Raw genomic sequence first — 20,334 nt, forward strand, 5'->3', positions numbered from 1 at the left:
GTAATGAAAAACATAACTTTTAAATGTATTCTTCATGGTCTTCATGGTTATTTTTTATTACCTGTTCTCTGAAACTAATGAAACACACAGTACTTGTAAGAGTTTGTAACTCAAAACAGAATCACATATAGGCCTATACCGGAAATGACAGCGTATTATAACGGTTAAAGTTCAGTTTTAAATACCGACTGTATAATGTGCAGTGTTTTGACAATAATGACAAACTTCATCAAGTTGAACTTTCTCATGGGTTGAAGCAAGATATTTTGACAGTTCTGCATAAAATCATATCTAAAAGTATTTTTGAAAACAACAACAAAAAAGACGCTAGAAACAGCCAACAATCATATAGTCCATATTATTTTTCCCACATAAACGACCAGATTTCACAGAATAAAATCAGACTGTATCTTCCCTCCTCAATTCATCACCATTTATTTTTCATTCACAATGACTAATTGCCTGACTTGACTTCCATTTTGTGGGCTGGGTCTCTCACAGAGCAAGCTGCTCGGCCGCCCACCTCCCTATCACCCAAACACACCCACACGCCTTTGAAAAACTGTAATTGAATGAGTTTATGTCGTCAAATTGATTAATCATATTAATTTGTACTTATTAGTGGCATGGTTGAAAGCGATGACAATTAGATTAATGAAATTAGTTAATTCTTCCTACCCATGCCATACTCCCAACTATAACAAAGCAAAAAAAAAAGCATAGAAAGGGAGACTGTTATGACAAAATTGGCAATCAAGATTTGGCTGCTAATTGAATGTCTGCTTTTATTAATGATGAGGTTTCTAAAAAGACCTTGGGAAAGGAATATTAATTGATTAATCAAAGTGCTGCAAATTAAAGGGGGAGTATGCAAAAATCTGAACATTTTTTACTCACATTTGATTTTGAAGAAACTGTTTTTACCTTCTGGATAAACAATACAGTTTTTACTGACATCTGTCTGTATGCTTGGAAAATTGAAATGAAAGTGAATATTTATTACAATTAATGGTACTTTAATCATCTGCAGTTATATATAATACATCATATATATTATAGTTCACTTTTTTGGAAAATTCGTAATGAACCTTAGAATCTAAATAGCAATAGATTTGAATGCTTTATGTGAACTGAAGGTGTTTGATGAATCCACTGAGTTGTGCAGAATGACAAGAAATAAGTAGTCAAAGTAAGGGTTTTACACTGAACCATCTACTAATTTTATTTAAATATATATATATTTTTAAATTAATAATCTGTTAATTTGCAATGAACTTTGTGAATTAACATTGTGATTGTAGTTCTTGGAGGATGAGCCTTTATTAGTCAGTCTGACACACAGAGATGAAGAAGAGGCTCCACTGTAGTAAAACACAGCAAAGACTCTATGAGGCTGGAAGTTTTCTGACCACCAATCAGTTCTGCAGCGAGCCAAATGCCACGGCAGGACTGCAGCCACACATTCATCATGTGTGTTTGCCTGTAGTGAAGAAACAAACTCTACATACATATATGTAAATATAAATATACAAAGTGTGAGATCCCACAGGTCGATAGACTGCTTTGAATTTCATTACACAACAAACTGTCGGCTGGTTACAAACGATGCTCGTGAAAAAGAAGGGATTTGTGATATGATAAAGATGAAATGTAATCATTTACGCCACCATGAATCTGATTGTAATGTCCACACTATTCGAAAGGCTGATATGAGCATTTATGACTATTTGCTGTGTGTCATAAAGGGAAGTGGGCTGCTTGATTTATATGAGCAGCTTGCTGGCTGCAGGTTCAACATATTTTGTTGTTGCATATAACCTACTGAGAAATAATGGGCTGGTTTATATTCTGAAATGTGAGCTGTCACACATGTGAGATAAGCAGAATTATGACTTACACTTTCTGCATTTACAAAGTATCATGTTTGATATGCATGCTGTGTAAATGTAGGTGAGTAATGTTTTTGCTTTCATAGAGGAAATATTAACTTTGGTGGCCAGATGCTATCTGCTCATGTGGTCTATACAAAATAGTAAATAAAAAAAAGACTTTCTAAAAAACATATTAATCTTGCTCATAGTCATGCTGCCAGAATGGATTACACCAAAGCTACCCCCTCTTCATTTACTCTATGATATATTTTTTACACACTTCTAAAGCTTATGAAGTTCTTTGTCTCCTCTTTAAGTGCAGCAAATTATTGCCAGAGAAACAAAACAGAACCAGGTCTTAGGCTGTATTACACTATATGAAAATAATGATGAATGAATAATGTGGTAATATGAATAACTCTTTATTAACGCTTTATTATCACCCAATATAAATTCACTTTTTGAACCAGGTTTTTAACATGGCAATTTCTGCTGTAAACCTGGGCATGTTAGAATGGGTGTGTGTGTGACTTCCAGGGCTTTTGCATCCAGTCTCAAGTGGACACTAAAAGAACTGCAGGTTTTGCACTTTTTAGCTTCATTTTTATCTCTCTATAGGTCGCCGCAAGGGCAACATACCAAAACCAATAAGCCTGATTGGACAGTTCAAGTCTAGTTTCTGAATGGCGGTTTACAAATGTACCATGAGGTTAGAGACTGTTTGTCAAAAGATGTGCCCAGTGATTGTTATGAAGATATAAAACATATTGCAATCATTCATACGGTCCATTGAAACTGCTGCAAAGAGGAATATTGCACAAGAAAAGCTAATGCTGATGAGATTTGGAAATGCAAGTCTTCAAAGATGCAGTAAAATGTTTTATTTTAAATAAATCCATTTTGAAATTGAATTCATCTAGGTTTTATTTGGAGAATTCTAACCCTATTAATAAATTAATTTAAAAACATACACAGCTAATTAAGTCTCCCCGGAGACATTATTTTCTTTAAGAAACATATTTACTGGCTCCATTTGTTCTTCAGCTGGTCTGAACTGAACAAGGTGAATGTGCAAACTGGACACCAATGGGAAACTGTTATTTGATGTCCATTTTCCAATACCTGCCTTTTACTCCAGATCCCCTATGGCCTTCATCCTCCAGTTGTAACACTCACGCAGAAAATGATCTAAAAAATTGACTACTCATCTTTGGACCCAACCTCTGAACATTTCAGTCTCCTGATGTCCCACCGACAGGATCCAAACGTCTCTGATGCTTAATGTATTGACAGCCATCAATGTTGGACTTGATCAAATGCTACCGCAGCCGTCAGAGGCCATCAGTGGTCAGAGCATCCTCATCGGCAAGATCCATCGTCTCTATTTACACAGTCCATCCTCTTTAAACTGTGATATTGATCTTGGCCTAGGTCATGGAGGTTTGGCATGAAGGCAGGGGAGAGGGTGAGGGGTGGTGGGTGGGAGAGTGAGGACAGAGGAGGAAGAGAATAAGGACACAGAGGAGGAGGTTTCCCCTGGGTGTCTCCGGTGCCAGTTTCCTTTTATTTAGCATTTGACCCTGCTCTTGGCTTTACTGCTCAATACGGCCGCTTTATTTTCAGCATATAGTCAATGGCTGCCGATATTTTGAATGAAGACTTCTCTATGCTCTTCAACAAAGACTAAAAGATACTTTAAACAAACATACTTGATCTATTGGAGGTCAAAGGTTTCTCTTTTTTTGGTTTCTCTTTCTTTTCAAACTGCTTTATGGGACAGGTTTGAGTGGAAGATTAAATCAAACATAAATCTGTTTTTACCCTGTACCTCTACACTCGTTGTTCCATCATGGGTATTCCTCATTGTAGCCTGTTGCTGCTGTTATTTTACTGCTATATGCTTCACTCCATTAGCAACACCGCTGCCGGAGCAGAGCCAATAAACCATCTGGCCAAGCTCCTGAAACAGATAGCAGCCTCTTAATGGAGTGAAAAACTAAAAGCAATTAATGTCACATTAGCACATCACTAATAAGGCCTGCCCTCCAGCATGCTGCACGGGGAATAATCGTTGGTTCACAATGAGATGCATCAACAATCACAAACTGTTAGCCATGATACACAGTGCTGAAAGAAGCCGTATTAGGAGAATTACTACATCCAAATAAAACACTTTAAGGTCGAGTGGTTGTTCACTTGAAATGTAATGTTGTTGTCAAGTTACCATTAATCAGACGATCACTGATTTCTGGCTGTTTTTGGGCAGCCCTATAAGCTAAAGCTCTACTTATACAAACATTAGCTTTCATAAGCAGCAGGTGTGCTGACCACTTGACTTACATGCATCTAATATTCATCCAACTTTAAGCTTACTAGTTGTTCTAGACTGATATTTTATAGATGCTAAATGGTTGTGTTGTAATACTTTAGGTCTGTACAGATTTCATGAGACCTATCCAGTAGTTATAGAGATGTCTAGAACAAGTGGACTGTCTTACATTGCAATCCTTTGAGTTACCCTGTTTGGCTAAACATGTTGATAATTGCAGCAAATAAAGAGAAACAAGAATTACATCTAGAATGACAGCTACACATGTTAAAACTGTAAAACTGTATGAATGCAGCTTTTCTCCTCATCAACAACATACTTGATTTTTATGTGAAAAATATTCATTTTGTGTAACACGAAGAAAGATGTCGGTTTTGAGTTTGTATATTGTCATAGCAACAGCTATATGCCGCCATATGGAACATTAATCTGTGCCGAAAATTAATCCAATTAAGACTCAATCCCTTATGTGTTCTCTTGAAGGCAGAAAACCTGTTGTGACATTTAAAGAAGATCTCATTCAGGTCTCTTTATGAAAACATAGCACCTACTGTAGCTGTGTGTGAGTCATGAGGCCTCTCTAAATCTGGCACACTGTTGTCGTGACCTCCCTCACTTTCAGCTCTTGTCTTTGAGCTGTAAGTCAACCTTCAGACAACAACAGCCCTGTCTCAAGAGCTTTCGCTAAAACAATACATGTCCTCTCTGGTTTGAATGAGACTGGGGTTATAAGATGGAGCTTAATTGTTGTCTTTTCCTGTGTTTAATTATGAAAACACCAAAGCATATTCACTGTAGCTGTCTCATTCCACCATGTTCCGCTAATTATGCTGTGTCAATGGAGGGTTTTTGTTTTGTTGTCACACTCATTAGCTCAGCTGTGAAACTGCTTTTAATTGGATTAGAAGACATTAAGTCACCTTTCTTTGATTATAATTATTGCTTCCTCATAAACATCAACCTCAACACTTGGTTCAAAGCACATGAAACTACAAAAGACAAATCTTTCGACATGACGTGCAGAATGATTATCTTTCCGAAAGACGTCCTCATAATGTCAAAAGTTGCGATCTTTTAAGTTTTTAAAAAGTCTAAATAAAATGATTTTCATACAGTTGCACAAACAAAAGAAAAATCTGCACATAGTTTATCTCTTCTACCAGGTGTAGATGAGTCGCTTGCTGCTGCATATTCTTGTTGCAGAGACAACACAGCTCTATAGGTTTAATAAGGATCCATCTGGAAAGAGAAGCTCTACAAACCTCCAAAATGTCAGACACTGCAGTATCATCACTCACAGTAAATGGGCTGCTCCTCCCCTAGTCTCCCTTTTGTCTTTTTAGTTGTGATCCTCCTGGGGCCTGAGCACAGAGGTGATACTGGGAACTGATATGCAATCATTTAAAGCCTCTGGATATTTGGCTTGAAATAGTTAAATGAAATCTCACTAAGCATCCCAAAAAAAACCTGAGTGAGAAAAGAATCCTAAACATAGAATTAAAAAAAAAGAAGAAGAAGCTCATTATGCTGTTTAGACAATATGTTTAAACAGTGTGGGGGCGTGGCCAATCACATTTTGACTGACAGTGCCCTGGCAACAATGGGACATTGAAAAAAATGCAACCCTAAACAGTGTGTTTTAGCTGTTAGTCTTAGTCAGAATTAGAGGAGGGAGTAACAGAATTTGTCACTAAATAATGAGTTAAAAACACTTTACTTGCTATTTGTTTTATTATTAAAAATGAAAATTTTTCAGAGTACTCTGAGATGCCCCTGTTAGTTCTCAAAGCTATGAATTGAATGCTAAATAACTGCTCTGTTGTGTTAGCAAGTGAAAGATTATTTTGGAGCTAAACTACTCCTGCCAAAGGAAATAGATTGTTAAAAGCCTTGGCTAAACTCCCACAGCTGAAAATATATAAGTGACACTCACAACCAGGGGTCCTCAATACTTGGCCAAAAGAGTAACACTGAGCCTGAAGAGTCAAGTTTGTGATTGTGTGTTTTTTTGTAGCAAATTCATAAACATAACAATGCCTAATTCAAACCCAATATAAGGGATGTTTACAAAAACCTGAATTACCATTTTTGGGGTTGAGTTGAACAAGTTTTAAGGCGCTAACTATCACACACCTGAACCACAAATGACAGAGTTAGAAGGGCAATCTGTTTGGATACGTGACAGAAGATTTTGGAATATAAACTTTCAGGTCGGAAAATGGAGCAACAATTCTGCAATTTAATCAAATGTATAGGAATGATTAGTTATTCTATTTAAGTCAAAGCCAAAGCCCACTGCTGTTGACCGTGTTGACAAAACAACAGCACTACATGTCACCACGTTTAAACATCTCAGTGTTAAAATCAAGCAGACCTCCATTTTCCATAACGTCAAATATATACAGACAAAAAAGAGCCACACCAGCACTGCTTTCCAATCCCCAGTCCCCCTATTCCCGTACCCACACATGCCCTCAATTACCCTGTGAGCTGCACATGTGCAACATCATTAATAAGATCCACTAATAATGGTGGTGAGCTCCATTGGCCGTGAGTGAGATTTGACTAATTACTGTAATTGTATTGGAGTCATGCTCATTAAATATGAAAATTGTGTTCTATGAAATGAATGGGGTTTCATGATCATTCTTGTATGGACAGGCGAGAAATAAATTAGAGGACAGTTTCTTGTTGTGCAATTAACTACAGCGCACACAGCTACCTGCCACACCCCCCAGATTGTGATATAATGCATGTCGGTGTGCGTGTGCGTGTGTGTGTGTGTGTGTGTGTGTGTGTGTGTGTGTGTGTGTGTGTGTATCTATTTGGATTGTTGCCAGTATATCATTACTTGTTGCTTATGATTCTCTTTACAAACACTGTATGCATGACCCATGAAACGTGGAAATGTTAATATTGCACAAAGCATATAATTGCAATTGTAATGACATTTGTCTTTTTTCATATGGGAAAGTTTTCAGCCACATTTAATTCATTTTTTCACTTAATTTGATATTACCTCATATTGAGCATTCCTACCATTTTTGGTAGAAATGAGAGATTTAAGATCTGAGTTGCTACGTCAAGAAGTACACAAACATAATAAATAAATAAACAAAGGATTAAAAAAAGGAATTAAATGAATTGATACATAAATACATGTAAAAACAGTTATTTAGGGTAAAATCCCTTTAATTTGTATTTTATGGCTACAGTTTATTTATTTCCCCCTTAATTTAAACTTACTTATGCCTAATTTTAAACAGTTCACATATATGAATGAACAAGATAAGGGACAAACCAAATTATTCATGAAGAAAAAAAGTATTCCCTTTTTTTCATTGTTTTGGGGCCTGGTGATGCAGTTAGCATGGACTAAAATAACTCGTCAAAATGTGGTAATTTGTTTGGACCCCCTCTGGAAACCTGCAGATACTACTACTTTAAGGCTTCAAGTATTGATGAGATCATTGGTGTAGAAACTCAAACCTGTTTGCAAGCATGAGCCTAAAATCTCTGTTATTCAAGCATTCATAGATTTTCTGTCTACAGTCAATTAGTCAACAAATTTCATTTGCAACAAATCTTCTCTTCACATATGAGGCATTACTTTTAATCTTTAACATAACTTTAGTTCATACTTTCTTCTTTAATCTCTGGGGATGGAAGCAGCTGCCAGGACTCCAGAGCCTTGTCAACAGAGTCTGGGAGTGGCTTCGTCCCTGAGGAGCAGAGCATCTTTTCCTTTTTTTTTTTTTCTACCCTTCTCCTCCTTGTTTCTGCATGCTAGAGTTGTTTGAGAAATCTTGCAATGCAAATGCGCTACTTACCTTTACCGCCCAGAAACAAAACTGTGTCACAGCCAGAGCCTTACTGAGGAAGTCCTGATTTTGTCTGAGGAGACGTAGAGGTGAGGAGAGGCAGGTAAACAAAGCATAATGTGGAGGTCAAATGCTAATGAGTGCTCCATTTGTTACGTCTGGCTCCCACCAAAGGCAAAGCAACAACGTCAGAGACACCCAGACATAATAAATCATCCAAATAAATAATCAAGTTTAAGATTCAGAGAAGACTTCATTATGCCACCGTGAATGAATTTACAGCTGAGCACTGATTTCTCCCATGAGGCCTTATTTGAATTGTCCCACTTTAAGAAGGCAGGATACTTGTGAGTCCACTTTCAGGCCTTCCATATAATTTCCATCTGCTCACTGGTTAATAGGCTAACACCATAGAGAATCCCACTATGAACTGTAATGTAACTTGGTGTAGTGGAGATACAGGCTGCGAGACTTGAACAGATGCAGTGCCATGCGGGGTTTGCAGCTGTCATGAGGCCTTAGACAAACCCACAGCTGTCCCTTCTCTGTCTGATAGCCTGAGTAAAAGGAGACTGAGAGACGGACGTGACTGATGAGGTGATGAAGAATAAGAGGAGGCAGGTGGATGTGGAGGAAAGCAGGTAGCAGAGTGCACCATTTTTATGCAGATCTCACGGTTTGCTCTCTCTCCCTGCACTCCTTGTTACCTATAGATGGCGCTCACTTCATTTTGAAACTCAACGGCCTTCCCCAGGGCTGTCCATCACTGCACAGCGGCGGGGATGAGCCGGAGAGAAAGGCACCCTTACCTGTCCTTGAGCCGGGCGACAGAGTGAAAAAAAAAAAAAAAGAGTAGATTCAGCATGTATGCATGCCGCAGCCGGGAGCCATAAATCATGACCTTGTTCAATTTACACAGGGAGCATATTGATGGTTTCCTATCTCCTTCACTCACTCTCACCTGGTTACATAGTCTAAGACAACAGCACTCTGGGTAACCATGACTGACACTTAACAGCCTATTCTCAGCGGACTCTCACCTCGGACGCTGAATAATCTTCACATGAAGTAAAGAGGAAGGAGAGGGAGCGTATGCTAGCAGGTGGTGACAGTACAAGGTTGACCTAACTGAGTGATCATAGATTTTCTGAAAGAATAAAGCAACAAGGTTGTGTGATTAACAGGTTGCAATGTAAAAAAGTCAAAGCCCCCCCCGCCCCCCATCCTGCCCTTTTTTTAAGCGCAAAAGGACATGACAACTGCTGAGGATTTAAGGAGAATAAAACATGGTTTACAAATGGAGAGTCATTCTGAGGACAGTGGGACATGCCCTAATTCCCTTCTGCAAGAGTGAAAAAAATGATATCAAGTGTATGTGAGAAGGAGAGCTGCCATGATGTGAGGTTCAAACGATGGTCACGGAAATATGCAAAGTGGATTATGGTCAGCGCAGACCCTATATAGAAAGTCGGCACAATGCTAAGCAACACTGTACACATGCTGGACCGTTTAAATGTATGTTATGTTTTTGAATATTTTTACAATCTGCTCTCAAAGTGTCCTATTATTTGAGACTGACTGCAAAGTGAAAAGGTTACAATATTCATAAATGCAGTTTTTGATATCCGTGAATTCATATTTTTGGAGTGGTTTATCATGTTTTTGTACAACTCTTTGTACAGCGGTAGATATCTTTGCTTCTAGGTACTCAGGCTGGCTTTTCCAAACACGGTCCACACGCTGACCGTCATCTAACGCAATGCAATTTCAAAATCTCATACAAATGATCCCTTTAATAGTGTGAGTTATACTTCAGTGTCAATGAATAATAAATCAATCACAAGGTACTTTTGATACTGACATACTGTGTACAGAAATCAAAAAGTGAAAACTCAACTTATTTCACTAACAATAAGAAGAGGCAAGCTTAACAGTGGCAAGAGAGAAAATATCAGTGAAAAAGTGACAAGTCCATTTATATGTTTCATTTAATCTTGCTTTGAGAAATCATTTTTTCCCTGTACATCACATTTGATTTTGTTTGGGGGGATGCTTTGTGGCAGGCTGATTAAACACAGACTCAACCCCCACCCTCCCCCCCTCCCCCCTTCCCCCCCACAATGGCTGAAGTTAAAAAGCCCAGTAAATGAAATGACTTCCACAGGATTGCACCACAAAGGAAGCGAGTGTGTCAGATGTGCATTCAGCCAGTGCTGTAGCTAAATGCAAGGTCAAACGGGACGTTGCGTAGACAGCGAACCAACTGACAGTCGAGGCAGGAGGATGCCGTTACACCCCAAGGCACCGTCAAGTGAACACACACACACGCAGACACACACACACACACACACACACACACACACACACACACACACACAAGATGGGTCATCCTAGGTGCTGCTTTACAATACACACTAATGCTGAGATCAGGACAAGGCTATGACGGGATAGAAATTCCTTTAAAAATAAAATAACTAGAACACTCAAAGTCGTCTTTTATTTAATACTGGTGGGAAAAACTATCGCCCTTTCTTACTTTTAAGAGAAAACTTATTGTCAGAGGGAACGAGGAGGAATTGGTTTGTCTTTGAAAGTGTCACGTATACACATTCGATTTTTGTATTTGAAAAACTTTGTAGAGTAGGTGATGGTAATGCTGCTCAGATATTTTGTATGTAAGTGAAAAATACATATTTAACAATAACATTAAATTGTTCTGTTTCATTATCATCTTTGTAGAAAAAACATGTTTTGATTTGCAATTTTATATCCTTTATTAAGTAACAAACTAGTAGTTTTATTCTGTTATTTTTTCAGATGTAAGTTTATACAACTGTTGCATCAATTTAAACCCATGGATTAAGAATTATTGAAGGTATTTTTAATGGAAGCATCAAGTGGAACATAGCAGGTGCTGGCTAATATGTGATCCCAAGTCATTTTAATTTTGCAGTAACATCACGACATTTAGATCACACACGTTCTACCTCGGGTCTGGTTGAGGGTCCATTAAAAAAAAATCTGTGGTCAAGACGTTAAATAAAGAATATGCAGAGTGGGAGTCTTAGTTTTTAAATGACCCTTTAACCCTGAAAGAAAGTGAATCTATCAGATGAACCTTGTCTTATTTAATGTACAAAGTGAATGTGTAACTTGTATTGGACTTGAAGATACAAACAGAAATCATTTGCAGTGTTTACATAAACCATGTGATTTTATTGTCACTGTACATTCAGTGCACTGTTAGATCTGAGTCACTCAGAAAAAAATAAGCATATTTACACATGGGTACATTAGGCATGAACACAACAAACAAAAAAACACAAGAAAATGCCACAAAATACTGTCCAGTGAAACCAGCTGTGGTTCTGCTTTTTACCGCTCACTTCTCACATCTTAACCCTTCGCCTCACCAGGACTGTGAACACGTGTGCATAGTTACCCGAGCACAGGGTAAGTTCATAATTAAAAATGAACCAATGCTTCCTCTTAGCGCGATTCATGTATCACAATTGCTAACATATTGCTTTTTAAGGGGAGAAAACCTCTTGGGCATTCACATGTCTGCAGCGCAGACACCTAGCAGGGTCCTTTACACGGCTCGGGAGGTTCCTCCATGTTTTATGTAAATCTCGTCATCTCAGAGTGCTCGGAGATAAGTCCACAAATGGAGCAGCGAATAAGCAGCTTTCTCCTCTAAGGAATGTGCTCCCCAATTGCAGCAGGTTCATCTACATTTTTTTAATACCCAGTCAGTGATGTCACTTTATTTCTGTGCCACTGATTCCCAAGAGGAAGAGCATGGCCCGTTTCCAAACGCAGAGTAATTTTCAAAAACATGAATTGAGGTATAGGGCCTAGTACTACTTCATTCGTTATATGTCCTGCTGTGCTGATGACCAAAACGGATGATTTTACAGCAGTAAGAGACACTAAAACACAGAAAAGAACCAGCTATAAAGAGACTTTTTCTGACTTGATTCAATACATTGATTCTTATTATACAGCTAATTGGGTAGACTTTGAATCTGTGCTGCACATCTTGATAAACGGGCAGCTTAAACAATTCATCAAATAAATATCAGTGCACAGCAGCTACAGTATACAGTGAAATTTGCACAATACATTTGCAGTGTACGGCGCTGTACAGTGTGTAAACAAAGCACAAGTAAATGTCCGGCTTCACAACACGAGGAACATAAAAGTGGCCATATTTGCCTTGCATAGCCCAGTGATCGCCCTGTTATGAAACTATTACAGACCGCCATGAAATCGCCTCTGTAAAGGTTTCCACAAACCCTCCCCGCCGACAACCGAAATAAAACGTCTCTTGTCCCCGAGGTAGAGCCAAAGCAGAAATTTAATTGCTCCATTTCTTTTGAGAATTTCAGCTTAGGAGACAATTAGAATTAATTGGACGCAGTAGAACCGTTTTAGAAGTCTGAAAATAAATTAGGCATTTTTCTTTTATTTTCTTATATTAATTTTGAGAAGTAAGGAGGGGGGGGGGGGGAGCTGGGAAACAATTAGCTGCGATCAGTGTTCAAAGTGCATAAAGGAGGAACATGAAGAACTGGTCTGAGGAGAGAAGGTGTGTTTGTGTGTTTGGGTCAGGATGTGTTCATTAACACTTCACACAGCCAAAACCACAAGGACTGATTTCTTTAAGCATAAATATGAGGAAACTAAAATGCTTATTTAAATCGTACGGTACTCATCTGAGACTCACACTGACTGAACAAAAAGAGATTCAACATTTTCATCTCGTCGAGCTCTCATCAGAACAATCAGAGGTGTTCAGGATTCTCAAAATAAGATGACGGTTAAACCATGTGAAATAGAATGAACATCGTAAAATGCTGCTTTATCAGTTTCATTTGAAAGTTTCTGAAGCCTCTACGCTTGGTTTGCTACTGTCGGAGGTACAGAGGGCATTACTTTAACTCGGGATGAATTAACGGGTTAGTGAAGTGCATCATGGGAATTGTAATCTCTACTGTGTTGGGCTATATTTGTCTAAAAATCACATTTCACTGAATCAATAGCGTTTGCTCCTGTGGGGATTAATTTTTTTCCCAAGTGCAGAAACTGTCTGACGTCTGCTCGGCTTCATGTTTGAGCAGACGATAACGACACTTCACACTCAAGTGTTCGTCATAAAGGACAACAGTGTGTCTCCTTAAAATGCTAAAGAGCAGCTTATTCATCTATCGCATTATTTTGATCTTATATCATGTTAATAACTGTCACAATATTCTGATTGCTTTCTTGAAATAATTTGGCAACTGACAGATGTTAAACTAAGTCTACTATCACTTCAGGAATATAGAAACGTATTGACTTAGTGTGAGCGCATCACTGTTTCAGAGTTTCATTGTTTTTGGATCAGTGCCTGAATAAGGAGCACCATCGTATAAGAAAGCTAAAAAATACTTAGGTCAAAGGTTTAAAGATTAAAGGTAATACTTCTAAGGATGCAGGACAGTGGTTGGACTAATCAGAGTTCTGATATATTCTGTCATTAAATCCAGAGGGTAAACCGAGTAGTTCTCAGATACACAAGTGTCATTATATTGTTGCACACAAATATTGAAAATTGTATTTATCTAAATTTAAACGGTTTTAAAGAGCTGCCATATTACAAACATTTGTGAAGCTGCAGCCTATTAAAGGAAATTTAAATATTATTAAGTTCAAGTTTTTTATAAAAGGGAAGAAATATTCCGAATGTTAGCAAAGCAATTCATGTGGACCCAGTGGCATTGATGGTGTTTTTACTGTCTCAGAGCAGATATTTGAAATCTGTAGTCTAAACTGTAGAAGAGAAAAATAACACAGGATCATTACAGTTTATATAAGTGAGGGTAGCAGACAGATTTGGTTTTCGATTACGTACAGTATCTAACTTAAAAAAATAAAAAAAATAAAAAATAAAAAAGGAGTGATGTGATGGAGCTGTTGATCTTACGCTGTCAATATAGTGACACTTGTTTCAGAACAAAACCTTAACCTAAGGAGGATGGACACAAGAAAAAAGCCAAACCTCTGCAATATAGTGCAATCTACTACAACACCATGACAACGTACAGACTCAAAAAGGAGCTGAGTTTAATAAGAGCGTCTTCCTGACACAAACTGAAACTTTACAAAGGTTGTATTTATTGCTGGCCTATGGGGCATTATTAAAGAGCAGATTAGATTGCATTATATTGCATAGATGTTGCAGTTATTCTCTTACAAAACAACAACTTTTAAACAAGCTGTACAGTTCAAATGGTCAGCATCAGAATATAGCTTATTTGTGTGTATTTTTTCACAGTATAGCTAGTTGCCAATAAGTGTGTGTGACACTGAACACAGAGAGGATTAAAGAGGGAACTCTAAAAGCAAAAACACTGACTGAGACACGGACGCTATGCTACCCATTATAGCCGTGTTTTTTTCTTCTCGTCGATGCTTAGTGCAAACTGTTTGCGACAATGATCACTCGCCGACCATCATCCTTCTGTGAGCACCAAGTCGACTAAAACCGTTGAGTCGATGAAGCTACTACGAGGTAAATATATTACGAGGAAATCTTACGTACCCTTTAGAAGTACCCATTGCTTTCTTTAATGACAACTATAAGAATATGTCTAACAGTTCTGCCTCCCACCCGCTCGCCCAGTGCAATTTCACACAATATACAGTACAAGTATAATATGTCGACCAGTTAGAGACTATTGCTTGAACAACTCAGATTAGAAAATATGGAAGAAAAACAACAAAAACACAGAGTGTGGCTTAACAGCCGTACACTTCTTTAGGACATTTATATTAACATACTTCCTTTTAGAGATGAAAATAAGATAAGAAACAGATTCACAGAAGCTTCAGGTGATATAGAGCAGTGGGTCTCTGGTTATAACAAGACCTCTGTTGCCTGATTTCTGTACACAACATCTTTATTTACATCATCACGATCCCATGTCAATCAGGTTGATATTTATCCTTTTTAAAAGCATTTAAAGTCCATTTTCTTTTAAATGAATTACCTTTTAAAATAGTTCAAACGACTCAGGAGTCTTCTCTCTCAATTGGCACACTGCCTTTATTTCTTAATCCGGCTGTCCCTCGCCTCCCATTGGCTGACGCAGCTGTCTGTCAATCACCTGGCCCCGGGTGTCAAGCCTTGGCCTCCAGCATCTCGAGGAATAGTTTGTGCATGGGGACCTTGCCCTGCATTTTGATGCTGTAGAAGTGCTGCACGGCCTTGGTGGCGGTCTGACGGAGCAGAGGGAGGGTCATTAGCAGCTTCCCTGCCCGTCGAGGGTCCTCCGGGTGCTGGGAGCCCTCAAAGTCCTGCAGGGCCTCATGGAGAGAATCCTGGAGCCTTTGGACCGCTTCGATGTTCTCTATGTGCATTGAGTCTGCAGGAAGGGACACAAAGGATTACATTTTAAAGCTAAATAAGATTAAATCAAGCATTTTTAATTGATTTGACAAAATAACTACAGCTGCAAACACTTAGTGTTTTGCAGCTTTGAATTCTGCAGCCTCTCTTTGCAAACATGCAATTTTGCAGAGAGGTTTTCTCGTGTTAGTGGTTAATGACGCTCCTTAAATAAATGCCTATAGTGGCCTGGACTCAAGGGAGAAAGAGAAAAAGGGAGAGGTACTGCAGGTCTGTATAAATATATACGGTGGGACAGGGAAGAGATTCATTTCTTTTGGTATCATGGACCACATACATCCCCCTTTGCTAATGAATTCAGATGGCTGCATTACTAGGATATCGTTCAGCTGAATGATGGCGGCAGATGGCCTTCATTTCCATAAGAAAGAGCAGTTGGCCCCCTTATGTATAGGCTCTAAAATAAAACCAGTTGAGACTTATTAAAAACTGCTCTCTATGTGTAAATCTACAAGTCAGGAAAAAAAAAAGCAGGCGTGTCCTCTAAAGGACGAGCTGACAGGGAGGGTTTGGATGGACAAGTGGTGGTTTGCTTCAGACAATTTTACAGCAAAGACTCACAGTGTCAGGTCCAATCTGTGCATTCATCACATCAACAATTCAGAAACAGACAGATACACTCATGCAGGACAAAACTGGGATTCAATTCAGTGTTTTAATCAAATAGAATCAGGATAAGATGGACTCTCATCCTAAAAACAAAAAAAAGGCGGCTGCTGATTGAAGAGGGAGAGGACTTGATCAGCTCTGCTATGGGTTGGAAATTTGTGAAGTGAAGTAAGACCGTGTACAAACATGTAAATGAGGCAGAAAAAAGGGAAAGTACAAGGCTAATTATGTTCCTAACTGACTGATTAAGTCTCTTTTACCAGTCGCCTTCTGTGTAAATTGCATTTCTATCTTGGGAAATTAACTAGGCTATGTGGACCGCACATGTGTTCCAGCACTTCATTTGAAACCTTCATGTTAATACTGATCTGATCCGCGTTTGGCTGCGCCAGCGTGTGTGTGTGTGTGTGTGTGTGACTGTGTGTGTGAGTGTGTGTGTAAAGCAGAGAATGGAGGGGAGAGAGAATATGTCTTGAAATGTGTGTCAGTGTAGAGAAGCAAAGGCAGAGTTTGTGTGTGTGTGTGTGTGTGAGTGTGTGTGTGTGTGTGTGTGTGTGTGTGTGAGAGTGTGTGTGTGTGTGTGTGTGTGTGTGTGTGTGTGTGTGTGTGTGTGTGTGTGTGTGTGTGTGTGTGTGTGTGTTGAAGGAGGTTAGGGGCGGAATGCAAAAATAACTTTGAAGAAACAATTTCCATGTAATCCGTCAGCAGCCTGGCGTCAATCCCGTCGATACTCCGCTAATTACAAAATCAATGGCCATGAATTTCCACAGCTGTCACACCCACAGGACCCAGGGAGCCCAAGCTCCCGGAGACCGTGTTCAAACGAGCCGAGGCTGCCCTCTCGCCCTCCCTGAGCCTCCCTCTCCACCCCGGCTTTCCTCTCTCACACTTCTCCCTTACCTTTACATACCATCTCTTTTCATCAACCCCCCCCCCCCTATCCCCCCCTCCCCCCTCCTCTCTCCTTCCTCCCACGGAGAGTTTGTCATCAGAAGACGAAAGCTCTGGGCTCAGCATTTTTCATTTTTTTCAGTCAGGCAGGAGAAAAGACTCCTAACAGGCATTGATTAGCAGGGGGGACAGGCGCGGCCTCATGAAAAGCAAACTGTCGATACGGGCACAGCATCTTCACATTGGAACAAACGAGGCCCGTCGCTCCCTGACGCTCATTCCACTCCACTTAACACATTTTATTGACAGCCCCTGTTTTCCTAATGAAATGCTAAATATATCTCCCTGGGCTGCTGTGCACTGGCAGCTACTGTTATGGAGATGGAGAGAATGAGAGCGCAATGTGACAGTCTCACACACACATGTATGAGCACACAAATTAAAATATAGATACACACACACACACACACACTCAAAGACACACAGCAAGCTTTAAATTAAACAACCCTGCCTGTGACCTTTTTGTCCCTTCTTATCGGGTATCCTTCAATGTGGAAGTGATCGGCTCGCCTGATATGGACAAACGCGTGACAATTTTTGCGTTATTTCTTTGTTTGCTTTAATTGAATGCCAACTAGCTAGATTTATTTAAGATTGGACGAAGAGATGTACCCTCCTGGCATGCTCATGAAATCGTGTTGTCGTGTTGTTGGAGGAACATAAGGGCTATTTGGAACAAATAACGGAAATGTGAAATAAATATGCAAGTGCAATTCTTCTTCACTGAAATGTTTTGACCCTTAAAAGTGATCTTTACACTTTAAATTGGCAAAAAAAATCTTGCTCCACATTTCATTGTGTATATCTTTCCAGGCATGTTATTGATGTTGTGTTAACACAGAAAAATAACCCGAGAGCATTATGAATGTATTTCAACATTTCCCTGTAAGTCACCCTAAAATATTTGATGTATTTGCACACTGTGGTTTGATGTAAGCGTGGACTGAGTGAATCCATACTGACATGATAAAGAGGTTCATCTGTACCTGAGTTGGCAAGAGCGATGGCCTTTAGTGTCACAAACTCCTCCTTCTCCATGCGCAGCTTCTTGTAGCGTCTCACCAGCGGCAGGATGGCCACGTGCAGGTCGAGCAGGCCCGAGACCCTCGCCTGGTCCTCGTCCACCACGTAGTCCTCAGCGTACACAATCTCGTCCTCGCAGGGCAGCGAGCGGAACACGATGCTCAAAACCAGGATCTCCATCCAGGCGCTCTGTAGTAAACTCATCTGGTCAGCCAGTGACAGAGTGGAAAAACCTGAAGAATCAAAAACATTTTTTTTTTTTTTTTTTTTTTTAAATTTTCACCTCCCAGAAACTGCTCTACTTCATTTTATGCTTTCTTCACTTTATAACCATGATTTGTGACAAATCATGGCATCAACCATTAACCTCGCTGCACTGTAATTGGGCGTCTCAATTCCTCTATATGTTTTACGGGCTGTGTGTACAGTGCCGCGTAATCCATGGAGACGTCCAACTTGAAACAGAGGCCGATGGCTGTATATGTGGAGGCTTAAGGGCGAGAATATAAATCAGTCAAGTGTGGAGGCCTTTGAAACTTGAGACAGGGCTGCTTTAACCGGCAACAGTCCACAGTCACTCCTTCAGCAACCCACTCCAGTGGCACATGAGGCAACGCTTAGTGAGGACGGAAATACTCTTTAACCATCTCTGGTTATTGTCATGGCAAGAAGGAGATTTATTTATTCTCTTTCACAACAAATAATGAATCCTCAGATATTAAAATGACTAAAATTAAACTAACCTGGCTCTATTTACCATTGCATCTATTTTGTGTCATGATGATGTCACATGTGAGGAGCTTTAATAAACTCACGAGTTAAAGCACTCTTCTTTAACACTCAGAAGGAGATAAAAAAAGCCATTTTGGATTTAAATTAAGGCAATAAAAGCCTTAACAGGTTAAAGGAGGAGCTCTATTTGGAGCATTTTTTTGTAGAGCTTAGAAAAAGATAACAGCTGATCACAAAAAAGTTGGATTTTTTAACAGAATGAATTTCAGTTACAGGAACTGTAACCTGAGCTCAAGAGAAGACAGACTGAAAAATCAATGAGGGCCATTTATAACTAAAAGAGATTTGTGTCGGCTGTGTTTTGATAGATGAAATGGAGAGAGTGAAGATCTCGCTTTTTTAATTTACTTTTCTTCAGAGTCTAGGAAAAAAAACAGGAGAGCAGAAAACTTTGGGGAAGAATGGTGTATCAAAATAGCGTTGTGTGTAAGTCTGCTGACATTACAGTGTTTATTTTATGTTGCAACTCTCATCAATAGATCTTGTCAGAGCACAAATGTATGAGAGGGATAGATTAGTACTCTTTAAATGGCTTACAGGTTCTATAAAAGGGAAACGATGGGCCAGATGAAATCCAATAGAAAACAAAAACATATGCGATAAAAACCTTCTCAAGTCTTTTGTTTCTCATCTTTGACCTCCTGAAATCACGCTAACAATTCATCCAAGATCTGGAGGTCGACCCGTCAACTCTCTCCTCCAACATTCAAACACACACACACACACACACACACCACATCAAACAGACGGACATCTGAAAGGACCTCAAGCCCCACAATACCTTTCAGCGCTCTATAGTGAATGGAAAGGTGATTGGGGGGTATTGACCAGGGCCTTGAACCGGGCACTCTGCTTACTTAAATCTGAGGCCGCATGGATGGGAAAGGGGCAGCTTGACTTAAAAGAGGTCCACCGATGTTTCTTATCAAGCAAATAGAGAAACGACGCACAGAGAGAGAGAGAGAGAGAGAGAATGAGGGAGAGAGAAAAGAGTGCTGGGGGTGTCATTGATTAGTAGATTGTAATCAGTCCACCAAATGCGAAAGGGGGATCGATCCAAGCCTCAGATCTGACAAACAGACAGCTGATGGAGGACATCCGGTACACGTTAACTGGGAGGATGGAGGAACTGCAGAATAACTGGATGTAGATACTGTAGGCTGCGTCGGAAATAAATTAATTTACTCAAAGTCAATCCCTAAAAGACATTTTACCAGAATGAAAAATAATTAGGGAGGACTACCGTGTTACAAATTGAGTTAGCAACGAGCGTTGTAAAGGAGCAATAATTTAACATTAAAGGGGCTATATGTAACTTTCAGAAATACTGCGTCTGTAGTGATACCGCATGGCCGTTAGGTGAAGTGCACCAGTAACCTGTTGCTCGCTCGCCCTCGCGTGCTCGTCATACGTGCTCGTACGTACACAAACGAGCATCATCATCGGCCGCGAAACACTGGATATTTACCGACATAATGTTTACAG

At 39.5% G+C, this 20,334-nt stretch overlaps 1 protein-coding gene across 1 annotated transcript in view; it reads right to left on the reverse strand.

The window, feature by feature from the left end:
* Positions 1–13,100: 13,100 nt before the first annotated feature.
* Positions 13,101–20,334, reverse strand: part of esrrgb (estrogen-related receptor gamma b) — a 37,494-nt gene continuing 30,260 nt past the window's right edge. The window contains exons 6-7 of the mRNA XM_061052131.1: positions 18,021–18,290; positions 13,101–15,430 (exon numbers count right to left, since the gene is read on the reverse strand). Coding sequence (XP_060908114.1) covers positions 15,186–15,430; positions 18,021–18,290 — 515 coding nt within the window. The 3' untranslated portion in view covers positions 13,101–15,185. The remainder of the gene's footprint in view (positions 15,431–18,020; positions 18,291–20,334) is intronic.

The sequence above is a fragment of the Labrus mixtus genome, chromosome 12, assembly GCF_963584025.1.
Source record: "Labrus mixtus chromosome 12, fLabMix1.1, whole genome shotgun sequence".
Lineage (NCBI taxonomy): Eukaryota > Metazoa > Chordata > Actinopteri > Labriformes > Labridae > Labrus > Labrus mixtus.